The sequence below is a fragment of the Epargyreus clarus genome, unplaced genomic scaffold (genome assembly GCF_041222505.1).
Source record: "Epargyreus clarus isolate Ecla_fem2 unplaced genomic scaffold, WU_Ecla_fem_2.2 ptg000009l, whole genome shotgun sequence".
Lineage (NCBI taxonomy): Eukaryota > Metazoa > Arthropoda > Insecta > Lepidoptera > Hesperiidae > Epargyreus > Epargyreus clarus.
The window spans coordinates 11,129,323-11,150,981 of NW_027332217.1; the positions used below are offsets into that span (position 1 = coordinate 11,129,323).

Genomic DNA, 21,659 nt, shown 5'->3' on the forward strand with positions numbered 1-21,659 from the left:
GGAAAATATTAAATAGGTACTATTTATATCTATTAATATTGACACTTAATTTTTAAAATTTCATTTCCAAAGTTTATCTGTTTTATTTATTTATTTAATCTTCTTATACCTAGAATATGGTACAAAGGCGGACTTAATGCTATGAGCATTCTCTACCAGTCAACCCTTAGGTTAAGCAGAGATCAGCGAGGACGGCACTAGCAAAATCAAATATTATCGTTAGGTATATTCTTTATTTTTTATTTATAATTATGGTATCGAGATGGATATCTAAGTCTGTGAAATTATGGCGCCTAACATCTGGTTGACTACCAGCGCTCCTTTGGCATTTTAAAATAAAAAAAAACTTGTGATCACAAATGTTAAGTATTTTTATTTATAATATGCGTAATTGAATAGGAATCCCGGGCTATTAGACTGGGTTTGTGTTTCCACTAAGCGTTCGATCCCAAAACATCTAATAACATTATTGGAAGCAAAGTCACGTAACGGTTTCCGTTTTCTACAAAAGTCGAAAACTACGGGGGTTACTTAGTATGCGGCAATAGAAATGCGATGGTGCGGTGTGTTCCCTCCAAGCCGCCGCGCATTCATGGCATTTCATTGTAAGCGCGGCAGTCGCGGCCTCGCCGCCGCGGGGGGATCGCGTCGTGCCCGAGCTAGCTCCGTGAACTGCTCTATTTACCACGCTCATAATCATTGTTATCGAATCGTGTCCGCATATTACTCGCGCCCCGAACTCTAATATGATCGCACGCGACGCACGAACTACACTTTCATTCATCGAAACGAGTTGACGAGTGACAATGATATGGACACGGTGCGGTTTAAAATGATAATTAACGTGATATTCTTTTGTTTAGTGATGGGCGCGGCGCTTACGGAAGCGCCTGACGTTGCAGATGCTTGTTTCCGTGCGTCCGGTGAAAACGGTGCGGTGGAGTGCAACGTACGGACGCTGTCGTCGGACAGGGATGTGGTCGGTTCGATGCACTCGGATGGCGCGGAGCGGCTCTCGATCCGCTGCGGCCCGCACCTCCTCGAGAGCACGCTCAGGGACCATCACTTCGGAAGAATGCAAGGTTTGGCGGAGATCGCTATAAATAACTGCAAGATACTCCGGCTACCCGGCAACGTGTTCGAGGGTTTACGAGGCTTGAAGACTTTGAAGTTGCGCTCCATGAATAACGAATGGGGCCACAATAAGGAACTCGAGCTGTCCCTTGGCGCCTTTAATGGGCTGAGAGAATTGCATACTCTCGATTTAGCTTATAACAATATACGGAAAATACCATCGGACTTGTTTTGTGCATTGGAAAACATAATATCTCTCAACTTGACTCGAAACAAAATAAAGTTTGTTGACGAACTTGGCTTCGGACATAAATGTGGATCTACGCTGCAGACGATAGATTTGAGCCATAACGATATCCTGTCTCTGCCAGCTGACTCTGAAATATTACATTTGCGGAGGCTAACGCAATTGTTTCTGCAGAATAATAAAATAAGCGAGTTGCCAGGCGAAGTATTCAGTGACTTACTATCACTTAAACTTGTAAATCTATCGGAAAATTCTATAAGTTATTTACCAGAGGGCTTATTCTATAACACGAGGGAAATCCGCGAGATATACTTGCGGTATAACGAACTGGAAATATTGCCTAAGAAAATATTTAATAGGCTGGAACAATTACTCGTTTTAGATCTTTCAGCGAATAAATTGAGAAGCGACCACATAGAAGATGAAACGTTTGGTGGTTTAATAAGATTAATCGTGCTCGACTTGTCGCACAACGCACTCGCAAGGGTCGCACGAAACATGTTTAAGGACTTGTTCTTTTTACAGATACTTAACCTGAACAATAACTCTATAGGCTTCATTGAGGATAACGCGTTTTCACCACTTTTCAATTTGCACACTTTGAATTTAGGCCAAAATAAACTTCGCACAGTCGAAGATCATGTGTTTAATGGCCTATTTATACTAAATAAGCTTAATTTAAACAACAATTTGATATCCTTTGTTGGTGAAAGTGCGTTTAGAAATTGTTCAGACTTAAAAGAACTAGATTTAAGTGTCAATAAGTTAACGAAAGTACCAGAAGCAATTTTGCAATTACCATTTTTGAAGTCGTTAGACTTGGGGGAAAATTTATTAACGGAAATATCAAACAGTTCGTTCCAGAATTTATCGCAGTTGACTGGGTTGCGTTTAATCGACAATCAAATTGGAAATCTTACAGCTGGTTTATTTTGGGGTTTACCTAGCCTACAGGTACTCAATTTGGCTAAAAATAAAGTACAGTCTATAGAAACAGAAACCTTTCAAAAGAACGTGCAATTGGAAGCCGTTCGATTGGACGGTAATTTCATTTCAGACATAAATGGCGTATTTGTGTCATTGACAAAATTGTTATGGTTAAATCTATCCGAGAATCATTTAGTATGGTTTGATTACGCTTTTATACCGGGAAGTTTAAAATGGCTGGACATTCACGCTAACTTTATCGAGATTCTTGGTAATTACTATAAAATTCAAAAGGAGTTACACGTGAAGACGTTAGACGCGAGTCATAATCGTATAGTTTCATTATCTTCTATGTCTATACCTAACAGTGTAGAGTTGCTTTTTATAAACAACAACTTTATTGCAAGCATAGATTCAGACACGTTTTTAGAAAAAACTAATTTGACTCGTGTTGATATGTATTCTAATGAGATCGAAACCTTAGACATGAGTAGTTTACGTATTTCGCGAGTAGCCGACGATCGCTCACTGCCAGAGTTTTATATTAGTGGAAATCCTTTTCGTTGTGACTGTACAATGAAATGGATTCTACTTATAAATTCGGTAACCACTAGGGACTATCCTAGAGTAATGGATTTGGAAAATGTTATATGTAAAGAATCATATGTACGTGGGGTTAAATATTTGCCAGTCAGCTCATTACATATAAAAGATTTTTTGTGTAAATATGACAACTATTGTCCTATAGAGTGTAATTGTTGCGACTTTAATTTTTGTAATTGCAAAACTGTCTGTCCACGAAACTGTTCTTGTTATCATGATTCTACGAAAACTACAAATGTTGTTGATTGTTCTGTTAATCAATTATACGCTTTGCCACAGGATTTTCCAATTAACGCGACACACATTTATCTGGATGGCAATGTGTATACTGAAATCAATCAAACTATTTTTGATTCCATGCGTAAAGCTTTGGTTGTATACTTAAATTCCAGTAACATTATTTACATCCATAATCATACATTTAACGGTCTCAATGATTTAAAAATATTGCATTTGGACTCAAACAAAGTAACACAACTGCGCGGTCTCGAGTTTTCAAAGTTAAGCAACTTAAAAGAATTGTATCTTCAAAACAATGCTATCGAATTCATTTCGAATGCAACTTTTTCCTTTTTGGGCGCTTTGGAAGTTTTACGCTTGGATGGGAACAGACTCGTAAATTACGGCCTCTGGCATTTGGACAATAATAAAAAGTTACAAACATTATACGTAGGAAGTAACTATTGGTCTTGTAGTTGTAAATATTTACAAGGATTCCTAACTTACATATCGCAGAATGTTGAAAAAGTTGTAGATATTCACAATTTGTGGTGTTACAATGAGAATGTTAATCCGGCGAAAAAACCATTGAATTTAAATGTGACGGTTTGCAGTGAAATAAGTGATACCTCCATGATAAGTGCGTTCTTTATCTCCAACAACATACCGTTATTAGCGTCGGTTCTCACTGGGTTCATGCTCATTTTATTAATATTAGCGTTAGTGTTCACATTTAGATATGCTTGCAGAATGTGGCTGTATTCGAATTGCGGCATTAAGCTCTCTCCTTTAGCGGGCGCCTTTAACGACGCTGATAAGCTTTATGACGCTTATATTTGTTATAGTCCTAAAGACGAGGAGTTCGTAATAGAATCATTCGCGCGGGAGCTCGAAAATGGTTATCCGTCGTATCATCTCTGTTTGCATTATAGGGACGTCCCACAATTCGAAGCGACCTACGCCCAATTTCCTGACTTGGTGGTCGAAGCAACGGAAGCTTCGAGGCGTATTATAGTAGTTATGACTAAGAATTTTATCTTGACCGAATGGTCTCAGATAGAATTCCGACAAGCTTTACAGAAAGCATTACGAAAGAACCCACATAAATTAATAATAGTCACGGTAGGGCTCGTTCCACGAGACGCGGAGTTGAAGTCGTATTTCAAAACGGGTTTGGAGATAACGTGGAAAGAGAAACGTTTTTGGGAGAGGTTACGTTATGCGATGCCGTCTTCTAAACGACGCGGTCAGAAGCTAAAGAGGCTGAACTATGGGAGGCATTCGAATACGTACACAATGGATGCGTCTGTATTGAACAGCACCTGTCAAACGCTCTGCGGCAAGTCTGCCAATTCAGCTGAGCGTTCGCCCTGTGATCGACCGCTATCGGAACACATATATTCTACAATAGATTCGGATTACTCATCTACCGATTTCCAAGGCCGGCATAATCAGCCGCAGTCCGTGGTTTTGCACCACACTGTTCAAACGTACCTGGTGTAGGGGGCCCGTAGTGAAACAAACCGATCTCATTTTGTAATGTAAGCAATCACACAAACCTGGCTTTGTTGTAAATGAATGAACAATGTAATTCCAATGTAAATAGACCTCATAGTTTTAATAGGTATACTATAACTTTTGTACAATAACGATACCAAATTTTTGCATTTCGATACGAATTGCTTCTTCGTATTTATTGTATTTTGTTTGAGAGAAAAGTTTATGAGTATTAATTTGAAAGACTGTAAATTATTGTGTAGATTTATTTCCAGTATGGCTGATGTTTGTATAGTACGTAATTAAAATGTTTATAACAGATTTAATATTCTTTTGTTTATGCCCTTTCCTCGTGCGACAAAATTATATGAATATTGACGAGCACAAGTAGGTATCTACATGGTTTATATCGTTTCCAATTCTGTTTTTACGACCGAGACCACATAGAGCAGCTGTCTTGTGTAAACACGAAGGGAACGAATAGAACGTGGTTGCTCCTTAAACTGAATAATTTGTAAGAATGTATTTTTACTGTAGACTTAAACAACTTCGAATCATTTTCTAAGTTCGGGGGCAAACGACAATCGTTTCGAGATATATCTTAAGGCCATTTTGCTATTGATTGAACAATTCATGCCTCTGCTATCGGACTTTTTTCTTTTCCACTGAGTATCGCCGGGTCATGCCGCCATTTTATTTATCCACGATTTATTTCAGTAGTGAACAAGATAAGCTGGATGTTTTATGTGCGACTTTTGATGATCCCATTCAACAATGGAATTTAATCGCTTTCAGTAAATATTTTGTAACATAAACATAATATACTTACATACAATTGATTTTTTTTAACTTTTAAACTGTGTTTCATGTTTAGGTTAGGTATTAAAAGTACCTATACAAAAATGTGTGGATGCAATTTATTATTTGTTTCCTATTTTAGTTTTAAATAGTATTTTTTGTCTGAAGCCATATTTAATATAACTTTAACAGTTTTAAATTAGCAGATACAGATGCATATCTATTACTGAAATGTATAAAAACGCATACTTAGTAAATACGATTCTAGCAGGATTTAAAGCGTGAAAGCGCTGCTTTATAAGCTGGCATTTTGAATTTTATGTTATCCCTGGGGGATCGTTTGATTTAGGTGCCGTGATAAAATTGTAAGCTGTTTTTAAATTGCCTTAGGGTGACATGCGAAGGAGACCTTAAGAAGATATCTTTTAGAATTGCTTATATTTAATCGTTGTATTATATCTCTTATCTTTAAGCTACCTCAGTAAAATTATGTTCATTTCTTATATAGGTAAGGGGTATCGATAAGAATACGGGTGTAATGTTAGTTGGAGAATTATCGGAGTTAATTTACTTTGTACCTCTTTTTAAAAACCGGCAAGTCAGTTGGTACTAGAGTTGCGCAAAATGTATCACTAAAGTGAAAAGAGTGATATATATCTTTTGAACTCAGTGATATATATCACTCTTTTAGCTCAATAGCTCACTTTAGCTCAGTAGCTCTGTAAAGATATAAGCGACATTTTATCAGCATTTCAGAGAATCAGATCAATCAGGGCTCTGGTTCCAAAAAGTGATCCCACAAGGGGCTTCTTTTTCTTTTATGGGAAGACATTTTAAAAAGTCACAAGAGTTTTTATATACTAAGCACTTAAAAGCTATAACGATACTAACTTAAGAGTTTAATTGTCCGAAAAATACTTATTTACACTAAAAGTCTAAAGTTTGTTTATACTTAACACTTTCTATTAATTTAAAAATCGTAATGTTCAAAAAAGTATTTACACTATACACTTACATACACTAAAATCATATATTAGTACTAAGTCTAAAAGTTTATTTACACATAACACTTTCTATATCATTTAAAAGTTGTAATGTCCAAAAAGTATTTACACTATACACTTACATACGATAGAACTAAGAGTTTTTTTTAAATATAACGAAAATACTAATCTATGAAATAAAATTAAAATTGTAACACAAACTTTTAGCAAACCAACTTATTTGAACTTATTCTTCCTACGAAAAGCACTCTGAACGAAAAAAACATAAACATTGTTTTGAATGTTTACGAAAACTTATCAAGATAATATAAACTCTATTATGAGAATGGTAAGGAGTAATAAGCAAAAAAACCTAACGGTCATGCATCTCGTATCCGCTATCTCTTTCTATCTTGTGCTGATACGTATGTTTTCTTTCTATCAGTCTAATACATTTAGAGCTAAACCGTAGGTACAGTTTAAATACATTATTTGCGATCTTTATGCTGATTATAAAGAATATACTATGATGCCAGTGCATTATATATTCGATTGGATAAAAATTATATAATATTTCCATATCATATCATTAAATTTTTTCTTACTAATTTTAATGAACCAATAATTTCAATTTAATAATTTTTAATTTTTTATACATTTATTTTTTTGCCGTTGCCAGCTAGAAAAATAAAACACGAAGACTTAAAATTAGTAACGATGGAAAAAAGTTTTATAAAATTAAATGACTTACTCACACATTAACAGACACAATAGTCTGCAAGACAAAATTGTTTTGACATTTTTGATTCTTATAATTAATACAAAACTGGCAAGAAATTATATATGAATTATCACAGCCAACGCTATTTGTATATCCCGGTTTCCATGTTCTTAGCAATAAAATATTTTAATTTAGTGTTTAATACGTAACCGTAACTGTTATATATCTCAATCAACGCATTTGACTCGAATCAGGCTCACTACTCACTCTCAGTCAGTCGCTCATTTGACTCATCGCTCACTCGCGAGCTAGTATAACACTGTTGAGTTGAAGAAGATCTTATATCCGGAATCGTTTGAATCTATGAACTAAACCATGTGATGCGGATATAAAGATATAATTCAAATCCGTCGGAGTTGATGAGTGATTAGCTCTTTGGTGAAGATATATATCTTTTATATCACTCACTCGCGAGCTACATTATTTTCATGACGTAGTGTACGATGCCGTCAGTTTAATAATATGGCCAATTTCAATTATAGAATACAATTTAAATTGTATTGTTTTACTCCAGCTCCAATAGTATTCAAAACCCAAATTAACCTCAGTTATTGGCCATTTATTGATATATTATTGTCTTGAGAATACCGGCTTAGAAGAATGTGCTTTTATGCCATGTTTGAGGACTAAGTTAGATGGTTAGATAAGTAACCATGTAGGTATTTGCATCTTAAAAAACTTTTAAACCAGAATACATCATAAACAGCTACTAGTTATAGGGTATACTAATTCTAACAGTCACAGAGTTAGACGTTTAATATATAGATATTCAGAATCGTTATACATATAACTTCATAACCGCTATACATATAACTCATATGTATGATGGATTGTTCATTGCCAATTATGATTGCCGAGTTAGAGAGATTAAGATAAAAATCATAGGGGTTTCTTATAATTGCAACAAATCGATTTTTAATTTGTGACTCGCGCTCTCAAATTGAAAATAATCATTAAGTAGGTATACTTACACCAAATAATAAAATGTGTATAATTCTACACATATTTAGTAAATGTATAAATAAAAAGATAAGACTTAATAATAAATTAAATATTAAACAATTATTTATTTAGTCACAGTTTAAATATGTTTAATTTAATAGTATCTTTACGACGCTAATTTCAGATAATTACTGCAATAAAATAGAATCTATTGCCAGTTTATCTATTAATTTGACTGTGGATTTTCACAATTGTGCAATCGTTTGTCTTGGGCTTTAGTTATATTCGACTTTGTTGGACATTGACTATAGGATTAGTATTTTTTAAAACAAGAATTATTTAACGAACGCACGAAAACAAAGAAGAAGAAGACATTTCGTGTAGTTGAGGCATTGAAATGGCAATTATTGGATTTTATAATATCATAATAATATTATTGCATCGTCATTGAAGTAACAGAAACATTGAAGTGTTTAACTAAAAGTGCATAGGTAGTTACAAATTTAATTGGAAGATTTGACCTAGGTATGGGTACGACAGGCACTTAACATAGCCAGTCAATAGAAATCTTGTAAAATATAGAAACAAACAATCTAACCTTTGTGCGGTTAAACTGTATTCGACCTACATTATTATAATGCTAAGAATTAGCGATAAGTAAGCTGTTACTTACTTAAGGTTATAAAAATAATAAAAGATGCAGAAAACATACGTAATCTACAAATAGTAACAACACATTACTCAAGCCGAAGGTCTCTACACGCAAGACAACATAAGTACACAAGTTATTCACGGTACAGTGATTGTCATTATCGTCAATTTAAACAGAATTTTATTTAAATATCTTAGACTAAAAAATACAACAATGCCGAACACTGAAGCGCAACTTGCACTTGTATTATATATACCTATACTATGACTGAGGGCTTTAAGCGCTAGATTTTTAAAATCACGCCGAATAAAATCGTATTTGGAACATTTTATGGTAAATTATGCTATTTAATTTTAATTAGGTACCTGACTGTTTAAGAGCGCAATATAAACTACTGAACGCAATCAGCAATGTAATGCAAAGTGCATTACAATTCTGTATTCGTATTTCCTGTATGTATACTACGTAAACTGCCAGATTTTGGTACGATTCAGTATTCTATTCAAGAGGTTAATCTATCTTTTTTGGTCTGACATTAATATTCAAATAAAAATGTCCGGAAGTTGCCATCGCTTCCCTAAATTACGACTCCATTATATTCTTGCAACTCACCGTTGATCCGTAAAAGCATGTTGCAGCGTAACAACTGAATTAACTGAAGTTACGTAAGAAAATAAAATAACAAAAAGGAAGATGGGCGCGCTTACAAGTTTTTTCGCTGAGGAGCTAAGAAAATTTTATATTAAAACGATATTACGGCATCTTTATACTGCGACGGTGTTATCGTATACTACTTTTGATTTTATCTCGCAGTTTGAGAATGCTTTCAGTTTTCGTAGGAAATTGTATAAGTTTGGAGATAAGTAGAGCATACGTTTCGAAAGTTTTATAATTTTCGAAAATAACGTAATATGGATGGTATTAGGTTTAGGGCAAGAACTGAAAAGAAGAAAGAAGTCGTTCCTTACTATGACGAATTATACTATAAACGCTATAATAGCATTTTAATTTTATTAATATAAACCTTTCTAGCAAAATTTTGTGTCTATAATAATAAATAATATGTTTGGGGCGTAATGGGTTCTTAGACCGAAATCAAAAAAATAAGTATTTAACAAAGGCACAGTAAAAAAATATTTTTTGTGTAAGATTTATTTCATTCACTAGACTTTGCCACGAAAATGTACATAAGTAGGTATATCGGGTAAATTTTATTCAACGTTTACAGGTGGCCATATTAATTTTACACATCCAATAAAGAAGTTCTTATCTGGGCGCCCAACACTGCGTTTTCGCAGAGGGTTGTTCCTAAGTCAATAATAACAGTAAAAGTTGATTACCAACTCGATTTCTGACACACACCCCAGGCACCCATGTCACACTGCTGAATAGTAGCGACGTACTTATAAAGAGAAAGAAATATGTAAAGCAAAATATAGGCAGAATTTATTTTAGCTTTATTATATGAAAACAGAAAAATATTACAATTTTTTTAATTCGCTGACGCTGCGACATGATGAAATTCATTATTTTTATTAATGTATCTATAACTCTAATTATGGTGATTAATTTTAATTAATAGCAATTAATCAAAGGTTTATACTGTGGTAGATGATGTCATAAACAAATAACGACGACTATTGTTTCTTTTAAGTACTTTTGTTCCAAAGAACCGACTAAATAAATCGCTAAAATAAAAGTTTATAATTTATTCAGCGATATTACTAGTACCAATGACAATATTCACGCTAACATGCAGATAGTATGACCCACGGCTGACAGTAACGAAATTGTCGCCGAGTTAAAATTTTAAGCGTGACTAGCGACCCCCTTGACGGGGAGCCTATTAAATTTATTGCTTGTAAAACGAGGAGCTAATTTAGAGCTACATTTTATTGTGTTAGCTTAACTACTTTACAGGCGTGAGTGGCGCCGCGGGTGTGGAGACAGCGAATTGTGTAAAGAAAAGTGTGTAAGCAAGTCACGCACGGCGCGGAGACAGAATAACAAAGAATGAATTAGTTAGAACTACAAAATAATAGTTATTTTTAGCTAATAAATCATTTAATAAAGTTTAGAACGGTAGCCTTAATACATTGCTAGCTGTATCTTGCAATTAACTGTTGTTTTCTTTGTAACTTTTAAATGTTTAAAGTGGCCGTGTTGTCGGTATGTTTTTGAGTAGCAAAAAAAATTAAATAATAATTTCCATTATAAAAGTTTTATCGTTTATATCGCATCGTACATATTTAACATAGAGGTGTTGTTACTGAAGCAGCGAAAATTATTTGCAGGGCTCTATTATATCCAAATTAGGTTTATCTATTTTATTTCATCAAGGTTAATAATGCATTTGGTTTAAATGCAGCATAAACCATATAAACATATTGTTTTGTCCAACAAACGCCGCATATGTAGTCACCCTAACATGTAAATGACAAAAACAGTGGAAAGGAAACGCTATTGCCATGTAATAGGGATTATATATTTATGCAATCAAGATGAATGGGAATTGATATTAGCATTGAGTGCCGATGTAAACTTTATTAGTCATACTTGTGTAGTAAAACGACGGGGCGTGTTTGTATTTTTACAGCTCCATAATGTGTTTATCTATTTCGGCCGTTGTCATTTTGTTTGCTTTGTTTTCCTGTTAGATGTTTTGGACGATTTCTGAGAAATGCACGGGTTTCTGGAGAGGGTTCTGTTTTAAGCTGAGTACTATAAGCTAAACTCAACTACAGCTGCTTTGTGAATGTACCTAATTATATTTTGTATTTTGCAAGTTCGTAGTTCAATAATTCCAATTAACTATTAACACTCAAAAGCCAATTAAAATCTGTCTAACATCAGTAAAGTAGACGTAATTTGTTGTGCGAATTACATGCACTGGCTATGAATAACAAATAATAATTACAAACACACAAAACACAAACAAATAATAATGTATTATTTAAAACTAAATTATGTTTGTCCAAAAATCCTGCAATTTATAAAATGGTTTTTTTAGCTCAAAAATATTATAGCAAATTCTAGCAAACTAGATAGTTATGCTCGATAGTAAGTATGTATAGTACTTTAGCTCGTATTACAAGAATATTATGTCTACGACATCGTTCGACGGGTAGAGCCCTTACACTGATACTCAGGTGTCCTTCTCACCACTTCACATAGGAAAGTGGTCACGCCTTTGTGTCGAAGGTGGTCTCGTCTTCATCTTACGTCGTCTGAGACTGCGAGATTTTTTGTTATTGAGTGGATAAAAGTCTAAAGATTTAAGCTCGTATGTATAATAAGAAGGATAAAGATTGCTAAAGTTCTGCTTGCTTAGAAATTTACTAAAAATAGAGTAAACGTAGCCAACTTATAATACTTTTTTGTATTAGTGTAGCAGGAAATACCTATAAAAGTTTCTATAAAACGAAGTTTTAAATAAGTAAGAAATCATTTAAATATGTTTAGTTTTTAAGTACCTGTCTACCTTAAACCAATAATTATTTATATTTTCTATCAATAATACTACGAACTTAGTCGTGTAGTACCTACTGTTGAAATGCCAAAGAACTTAGGTGTGACTTAGGGCGTAGACATTCTAATTTAGTCCTCTACTCTACGTACGCTACGTAGAGCAAGTACGAGTCACTAACGATTTGACACAACAATCTACAAACGTCAAGTTATATTTTAGTCTTTCTACTATTTATCAATGCTGTACCTGTTAAATAATTTGCTGAATTTAGGTCTACTTTAGAAACCGCACTAAATGTGCAGGTTGGTGATCACAGCACAAGATTTTTAATAGCAGTATTAATTCATTAGTCACTAGAGTAAGAAACCATATATTTTAAAAAATAGGAATAATATTTGATATCATTTTTGCACGTGTATTAACATATTTGTTTTATTATAGTAAAATACTGGAATCTAATACACCTGATATTGGATATTGCAGCACCCGTAACGACATATGGTATATCATACTCCAAATAGAAGAAGAATACGTATGTATAAATTTGGTTTTCTCATGCTTATTATGCCTTTCTCGAACAACAAATTGTGCGCTTTATTGCATAAAACCTGACACGGTTTGTTTTGCCAAGTAAACCCTACCAGTGTATGTGTACTATTGTGTACAGTGTACAAGAACAAATGACGTAGCGCGAACACGTCGCAACTGCAAGTGGAATTGATGACCACACTCTTTTTGTAATGCGAGGCGACATGAATGTGCCACTTTATATTATTCTTAGGAAGCAGTCTAGCGTTTATAAACCATGTTTTTCTTGCATAAAGCGATAGCGTAATCGTGATGTTCACTTGTATAAGAAATAATGAGGAACGAAAATGAAAAGGATGTATCGAGATGTATCGATTTTTCGCTAAAATCAAGTAATAAGGAAATAAGCCAATTACTAGAAATAGTGAAAATACACAATTTGTGTTTTTTTTAATGGGAATGAAATTGCCACGCCATGGATGGGATTACAATCACATATTACAATCCTACCTAACGTCAGTCACAGGTACATTTCTAACTTTCTACCTTTGAAGAGTTACTTGAAACATTTCATATAAATCTCTAAGTACACTCTCCAAACAGAACACAACATTCCCTTACTGCTAAGAAATAGACGTGAAGGTGTAATCGCAGTTTATCCACAACGGATCCTACCTTCCAGATGGTCCTGTATAATTATTTTCCGATAGGTCACCAACATATCAGAGGTGTGTGGTCATGTTTTAGTATTCAGGTTGTTGCCAGCGCGTCACATTATTCAGCGAAGATGCATTTCGCTATAAGCCGGCGATAAGCGACAAATAGCGCGTGTGATCAACGGCGCGTGGGCCCCACGTGCATTGTATACGTAATGCTTAAATTGCGCAAGTTTCTACATCTTAGTGACTGAAGTTTTACTAAATTTTAGTTACACGAGTTTATACTATTTTATAACGGCCTGTGTATTATGTAGGTATGTTAAATAGAGTCACATCATTGGCGTATTTACTCTAAATGTAGCAGTGGAGAGTGAGTGCATCAACCTCCTCTGAACGTTTCCTCTATGCCCTTGAAACACTTTGTCTTTGTTTATAGCTGTTAATTGCCTAAAAATAACCCTGTGTAAAACTTTTAATGCTTCCTCCCCGCACTGTGAGTGTCAGATAAGGCATTTACTTATATAAGGCCTTTTCAGGATTTACTACAAATTATGTGTTCATGGGTGACACTGACCAATTGCCATCAGTTGGACGGTATGCTCGTTTGCCACTTCAGTTGAATTATTTAAGAGATACCTTATTTAAAATCTGATTATGTCTACGGTTAGAGGTGACATAATAAAAAAGAAGCTTTGGTATAAACCTTAACTAGCTACCGACTATTAGATAACGAATACTGCTTCGCATTGATTTTGCTTGGTATATTTAAAATGTTTGAATGAAATCAAATAGCGGCAACACTACAAGTGCTGGATAGGTGTCTGTGCTTTAATTGGTTTAACGGCCGGCACGTAAGTCGTTCCACGAATCGTTATTGCCGCATTCACACTCACCAATGGTTAGGTATATCAGCGCCATTGTTAGATTCTAGCTAGATTTTAGGCCAGTGTTTGTTAAATTTCCCGTTGTACACGGCCAATTTAAAAACATCTTAAAGTTGCTCTTTGAAATTTTAACTTGAACTAAGTTATTCAGTTAGAGCTTTTAAGAATTCGTGCAAGTTTTCTGCATTTCTTGAATAACAATTTTGCGAAGTTTTAAAATACTTTAAGAAAAAATTTAAATATCGTACTTTTATAGTCTTTGTTACATAACTGATACTTTTTGATTCTGAAAGCTAAATATATAAGTGTTAACATTTTCTTTACCATTCTTATGAAGATGTGTATACCACCAATAAATCACCTGTTTACTACCGTTATTCGTAATAAATACGGTCCAGTTTAGGCCCGTATTTGGTCGCCATTGATAATAATATGAAATTGACATTCCTTGTACGCCGCGCTATTTCTCTTCGGGTTTTATTAAAATAACAGCTGTTGGTCCACAAAGAAAAATTAAAATCTTTATTTTCATTCAATAATAAATTTGTTTTAGAGATTTACACCTGTCTTTAGGGTTGGGATGTACCATGACCGTTAGTTGTATTAAATTGATTATAAACTTAAGTAAGGCACGTACCACAAAATAAATTTTATTGACAGATAAGTTGAACTGTCAAACTTTTTATAACCATCGAACTTATCGTCAACGCGTAACTTCGTAATTAAATTTTTGTATTATGATTTTTATTTATTTATTTAGGTTTGTGTCTCAGGTTTAGAATCCCTGTGCTAGACCGTTACAATAAACAAGGTATAGTTTAGGCACGTGCCTAGATGTTCCTGAGTACACTGACACTTTGCAGTCAATCGACACTTCTGCTTTTTGTAAGCGAAGCGCGCTCGCTAACTGTTCGAGTAGTAGCAGAATGATAAATAAAATCGCTGTGCTTTGTGATACGAATTTTGAAACTTGATAAAGGTGGGCGTCGTGTGTGGCGTGTGCGACACGAAGAGAAATTATGTTGTTTGTAGAAATTCTATTCATTCGTTGTAACATGTATGTGAACAAGATATAAATCTGGTATGTTGTATGGTAGCAAGCAATTTATTATTTTTTGTAATAAAAGTAATCTACTAAATGTTGAATACGAATGTGACTGGCATTGAGTTCGATCTTTGTAAAACATGTATAGCTAAGTGTAGCACTAGTTTTAACGTTGAAAAAAACCAAATCACATTATAATGGAATTGTATATGTTATACTAACTACCGATAGTTTAGTATAGAGAACAACATCTAGTACGGAGAATTTGTCAAATGTAGATTTTTGATCGGAAAGAGAATAGACAGATTGATTATTAATAACGGGCGTATGTATATTCACAATAATCCTTCAAGGATACAACCTATAGCTTAAAGGTACAAATAAGCTGACTGGTGGTAGCTATATTATAAACACGACGAATGCGTGTTTACCGAGCATGTATTATGTTACAGTTCCTTCGGTCTAATAAGCATAGTTAAATAACCAGTTACTTGCACATTCCATTTATTTCATTAGCTCATTATGAAGTTTTTTCCACGAACACTCATTTGAACTGAAGTATTCTACTACTGTACTAGCAGCACCCGCGGCTTTGTCCGCGTTTAAAAAATAACCTGACATACGTATAACTGAAAATTTCATGAAAGCAGTTATACAATACCGCGAACGTTTTTGTAGAATAGAGAATAACATTGTTGATGAACATTATGTTCGTCTATACCGAACCATTTCGTCAGCGCACTCCGATAAAGCATCACATCTTGCCCAATTTCCGCTTACTTGATATACATATGCCATTATTTTTATCTGAAATCTTTGTTCAATCATAATAAAATATAGCCTATAGCACTCCTGAATAGTGTAGCTTTTTAATTTTGAAGAATTTTCATAATCGGTTCAGTATTTTCTAAGATTAGCCCTTACAAACAAACAAACAAAGTTACAAACGTTACCTCTTCATAATATAAGTATAGATTTAAATATTTACAACTCAATCAAAGTCCAACTATATATTCAGACTATTATAGGGAGCGTTGAAATAGAGTTGCTAGGTTCTAACAATGAGTTTCGGCACCGGGCACATAGGATATTAATCAATGTAAACATCCTCGGGAACGCCTGTTTGTTTCCGCTCGTACCCAATAAACACAATGTCCGAATATCCTATGTGTGTTTGATTTGCTATGGATTGATGTTTGTAGCCAATATGTAAACTTTTGTATAATAATGGAGAAGTGTAAATTAACCGAAATCTAAAACAATTTGTCGCACTTTTAGTAAAAATGAAAAAACTTTTTGAAAATGGTAGCCTTTGTGTGGGTACATACATGTGCGGTGTGTGATTCGATTTTAGTATGATTTTGCCGGTGTTTGTAGTTGGATTGTGAAATACTTGCTGATTTCTGCCTTATAGCCTTTGTCTGATGCCAAACCTCAAGCTGAGTAAAATACAATTCGTTAAAAATGATAATAACGTTCCTTCAAATTAAGTTTGTACCTATAGTTACCTGTTAGTTGAAATCAAATGCCCAATCCAATTTCTTCAACATTTACAAAATTAAATTAAATGATATATTCAAAATACCTTTAAGCCTTCCTTTAGTGCCAACTGAACGATACGAGACTGTGGTCTACACTTGTCGCCCTAAATCGTCTTAATCTAGCCTGTTCTTGAAAATCCTAAATCCGAATTAGCGACCCAAAAGACATTACTTTGATTAGAATACCACAAGTGCTCAGAAATCCGTTTTCCAATACAGTTAATTTACAAAGTTTCTGTCTGTAACGAGTGGTTTCGGATAACTCCGGTACCTGAGCCCAAATCGTATGTTAGGATCTATTGAACAGTAGGTTTAAACTTGATACGAATTTAGTCGTTACTTGCTTAATGTCTATGGCTAGTCTAAAACTATATGAAAGTTATTGAAAATCAAAATTTGAATTTAGAATTAATTTATAGATCTAATTTTGTACATATGTTGGTACTTCTATTTAAAAACTAAATATTAGTTTTCATAAATTAAAGAATGAAGAAATCTATAGTATAGAAAAATGGCATTTTTATTGATAAAATGAACGCTCGTCAATAGCTAGTACAGCTTCCAATTATTCAATGGCTGAACATAACGATCAACCATGTCGCTTAAGGTCGTTAGCCAATTATTAACAATAACACTGTACCATCAAATATCTTAATGAGGCTACATTTTTAAAGTTGACTGAAGAAAAATGCATTCATTTTCAACTGGAAATAGAACGCTGTGAAAGAACCAACGTTAAAACAACAAAGTGAAATGATTTAACTGGAGACAAAACGTTTACTGGGCCATCAACGGGTGCTCAAGTCGAACTGAATAGTAAATACGAATTTGTCTCGTCTAATTGGCGTGCTCTTTGGGGCTCTTTCGAGGACTGCAAGCAAATTGCACAGCTCGTTGAGAACGATGGCTCTCCACTCCTCGGAATGACTGCGCGGCGCCAATTGGCCTGGACTTTTATTAAATTGAACAACATAACCTCTTGTCTACCAAATTACGACAGGACGCTATATTTTTCTATTGAATAACTAGATTGTTCTCTTTAAACTTTAAACAGGATGCTCTTCTTTAGCAAACATTATATTAAAGAGCAATGAACTAAAAAGTTGGTTATGTTGGACTATATAATCGTAAGACTTTTATTTGGAAATATCAAAGAATTATAGAGTTTTATGCTTTGATTCATCTCACATACGTGTTTACGATTCGGAATTTATGATTACATTTCATAGAAGAGTGCATTCGTACAATATTCATGTAATTGAGTAAAACGTCGGCCATTGATGTTATAAAACTATTTTTGAGTTTTCCATACTAAAATCAAGACAATATATTTTTTTTGCAAACACATTTGGATAAATGGGAAATAAATAGATTTTGAAGGTGGTAGAAGCCTTTGTGGTTCGACTCCCGCGGGACCACCGCCACACCTATTTCTGCCTCATAACAGCAGTAGAAAATATAATTTGTGTTTTAAATAATACGAAATAAAAAATATTAGGGCTAAACAAATCTACTTTGCATAAGCCAATCATATATATACCTAGCGTATATGATAGCGATAACATAAGTACTAAATACACAACAGTTACCGGAACCATAGGTCAATAGCTATGATGGATTGTTAATCGTGTGGCATCCGCTGCAATCGATCAATCATCCGAATTAATATGTGACCGTTGCGTCGGACGTCATACGCTGCTAATACATCTTGAATGCTATTGAGATATCTGTTTTTATAGCATACATGTCTAGATACATACCTATTTGACTAATTGGCATGATGCCAGTATTAAAAAATCAAAGAATAAATGATTTAATTAGACACAATATATTGAAGGGATTCCCAAAAATGACTTAGTTAAAAAAACATTAAGATTTATTATATTTTCAATTAAATAAAAGTATAAAATACTGCAGTCAGCCATCTTGTCTGAAACGCTAATCGGGGCGCGAATGACGTCATATTTGGGTATGTCACTGAATTTCTTGAAATTTTGTATGGGATGTTCTAACGTGACGTCACCAACGGACGCCATGACACTCGCGAGCGTTTTCGCGCTTAATTCGAAATAGCTATAAACAAATGCTGTTATTTTCGTTAATACTGAATTTATTACCGAAATAATACGATTTTTGGAATCGGTAGACATGTATCTACGTTATAGAAGGTGTTTTCAAAATTTCTCAACATGTCTATTGTGCAATATCTACTGTATAATGTATTTTTTTTAATTAAGCCGCTAATAAAGTTCCTACCATACAGTATATAGAATTTTTGCTACTTAACATGTTGATACAAAGATTCAGTTATTAATATTAAATTATAACGTGACGGTACAATTGAATAAAAGTAGAAGCACTTATCTTTTTCTATATTCCCTTGTATCCCTTTAGAGGAATCATCTCGTATCACCTATTTGTGTTATTATAATATTTTCAGTCGCATGTATGCATAGATTAGTAAAGATTACTCACTCCTAACAAGAAAATGTGCCCAGTTTTAAGAATTGAAATAGTTGCGTATAACAGTTTTGCCACGTCTCCGTGCTAAAATGTCCCTAAAATATTTGAAATAATTATTTATTTATTATATAAATTACGCAGTATTAGTTATTTATTCGTAAATTTTCTCTAAAAATGTTTTTATTTGTCAAGAATTCAAAAAAAGAACTTACTAATAAGCCGTTTTTGGCTTCATTTAATTTCAAGGCGGCGAAGTATCTTTACTAATCTATGCATGTATGCTACAATTAAAAGATATGAAGCAAGATTTAAATGTACGGGAGCATGCGGTTTTTTATCTATCTCTATTATCTTACGAGACTAGAAATAAGTAGTAATTTTTTTGTTGATCACAGATACGTTGTTATTTCTGAAGATACAATAGTGCAGTTTACCTCATGATATTCTTTAGGCTAAAACTATAATTTGCCTATTATTACTCAGAAATAAAAGTGAGCAAAGCTGCAATTTATGCCACAAATAATTAATTGTTATTTACTAACTTTTAGTTTTATTTGAAAAGTAAATACAGTTACTAGTTACAATTTAACTTGTAATTTAACGACACCAATCTTAGTTGAACTATTATATACAGTATTTTCTCTTAGTAGTTAGAAATCTTCTTGCTCGTTGCCGTCAGGAGTAATTAGCGCAGCTGACATAGCATAGACTAGGCTTTCCCACAGGGAGCTTAGAATTTATTAGTCCCAACATAAACACGTTCAAATACAAGAACCTTCGCAAACAAAAACCTTTATAGCTTGAGGAATATTATTACCATTTTAATATGGTACTTGCTCGATAAAATATAATAATTATAAACGTAGGAATTTCGTCGATGTACATAGGTACTAGTACAACTAATTTCGTAACAAAAATCCAACTAACTTTAGCAGTAATCGCAGTCTACGTAATATATAAAGAAAGAGAGAATATAAAACGGTTAACTGTCTAACTAAATGTTATACTGTCTAAATTTATGCAATATTTTGCCAGAAAGCGTGTGAATATACCCTAGCTGTAGTAGTAATGCGCGCCGAAAAAGAAAAATACTGGGCTATGTCAAAAAAAAGATAACACGCGAGTAAAAGGAGATTATTTTACCATACAAGTTGACTTTTGAAACGCGTCATATATATTCTTTACCACATCTTTCAATCTAGGACTTGCAGCGCAGCACCGCCGACACCGCCGTAATGGAAACATGAAATCAACCCCTTTTTTATGTAGACTCGGTACTCTTTAGGCATTTGCAGTACTTTTTGGTGAAACATTTTAAACACTATAATAAATTTAAAATGTCGTACAAATCCTTTATTCTAGAAGCCGTACAGATCCAGTCACATGTAATTAGTGAGCTGACTTAGCGCAATCTACGCGAACATTGCCGCTACAAATTTAAAGCTCCATTGTGGAATTTTACTGCACAGCGTAGAGTCCGTTAATACTATACGATAAAAATCCATACTTAAATGTTTTAAGAATTAATTAAAAGGACGTCCTTACATGTAAGAACTGAGTTTGTCTATCTTATTGGTTATTTTTTTATATATAGAAGCAGCAAAGGAGAATATCTACGACGTAGACATATGTGACGATGGAAGCAATGAGTCATTGTTACTTTTGGACATCTGTAATAAGCCCAATATAAGACTGGGGTACCCACCCGGAATGAGGTCGGGTACGGTGCTACCCCTGGAGACTAAGATGCAATACTTCATATTAGTGACTCTCCCGAATCATATGCTACAAATCAGGACAGCAGCGCATAACATTGCGACGTTTATAAAACCGAGTCGTACGATATAAACGCAGAGAAAGAGCAATGAACGTCCGTTTAAAAGTTGCCGTGAAACGCGTTCGGCTCAATAACTTAGTGAATTTATCAGCGAGAAAATTGAATGTCAAAACGGTTTATACTAACTCATGCGGTATGGACGCAGACGCTAAGTTACGTTCCATTGACAGATGAATCAAGTGAAATATTGGCAGACGAGTATTTCACTCGTTTTAAACGATGGTGAAATGAACAGGCGGTATAATATCGTTGGTATCCTATTCGTTTTAAAAGTACTTAGTTTTAAAGTCGGCGCAAATATTGTACATGGTTTACGTCGTGTTCCAGCGAAGTATATATTGAGCGTAGATTTCAGACAGAACTAACTAGTAAACCAACGTTTACATCAATTATTTATAAATTATTTTTACTTTCAAGTGCTATCGATGTCAGTGATATTTATTTGTTATTTTGTTTAATAATATGCAAAAATCGTCGTTCGAAGATTGAAATGTGTTATGTGGTTATTAG

The 21,659-nt window shown here is 34.0% G+C and overlaps 1 protein-coding gene across 1 annotated transcript; it reads left to right on the plus strand.

Annotated features, from left to right (window-relative positions):
* The first annotated feature begins 606 nt into the window (after positions 1–606).
* Positions 607–4,893, plus strand: LOC140744993 (toll-like receptor 7). The gene has a single exon (XM_073076732.1). It carries the CDS (start codon positions 812–814, stop codon positions 4,571–4,573), a length of 3,762 nt encoding a protein of 1,253 aa, XP_072932833.1. The 5' UTR covers positions 607–811; the 3' UTR covers positions 4,574–4,893.
* Positions 4,894–21,659: the final 16,766 nt, after the last annotated feature.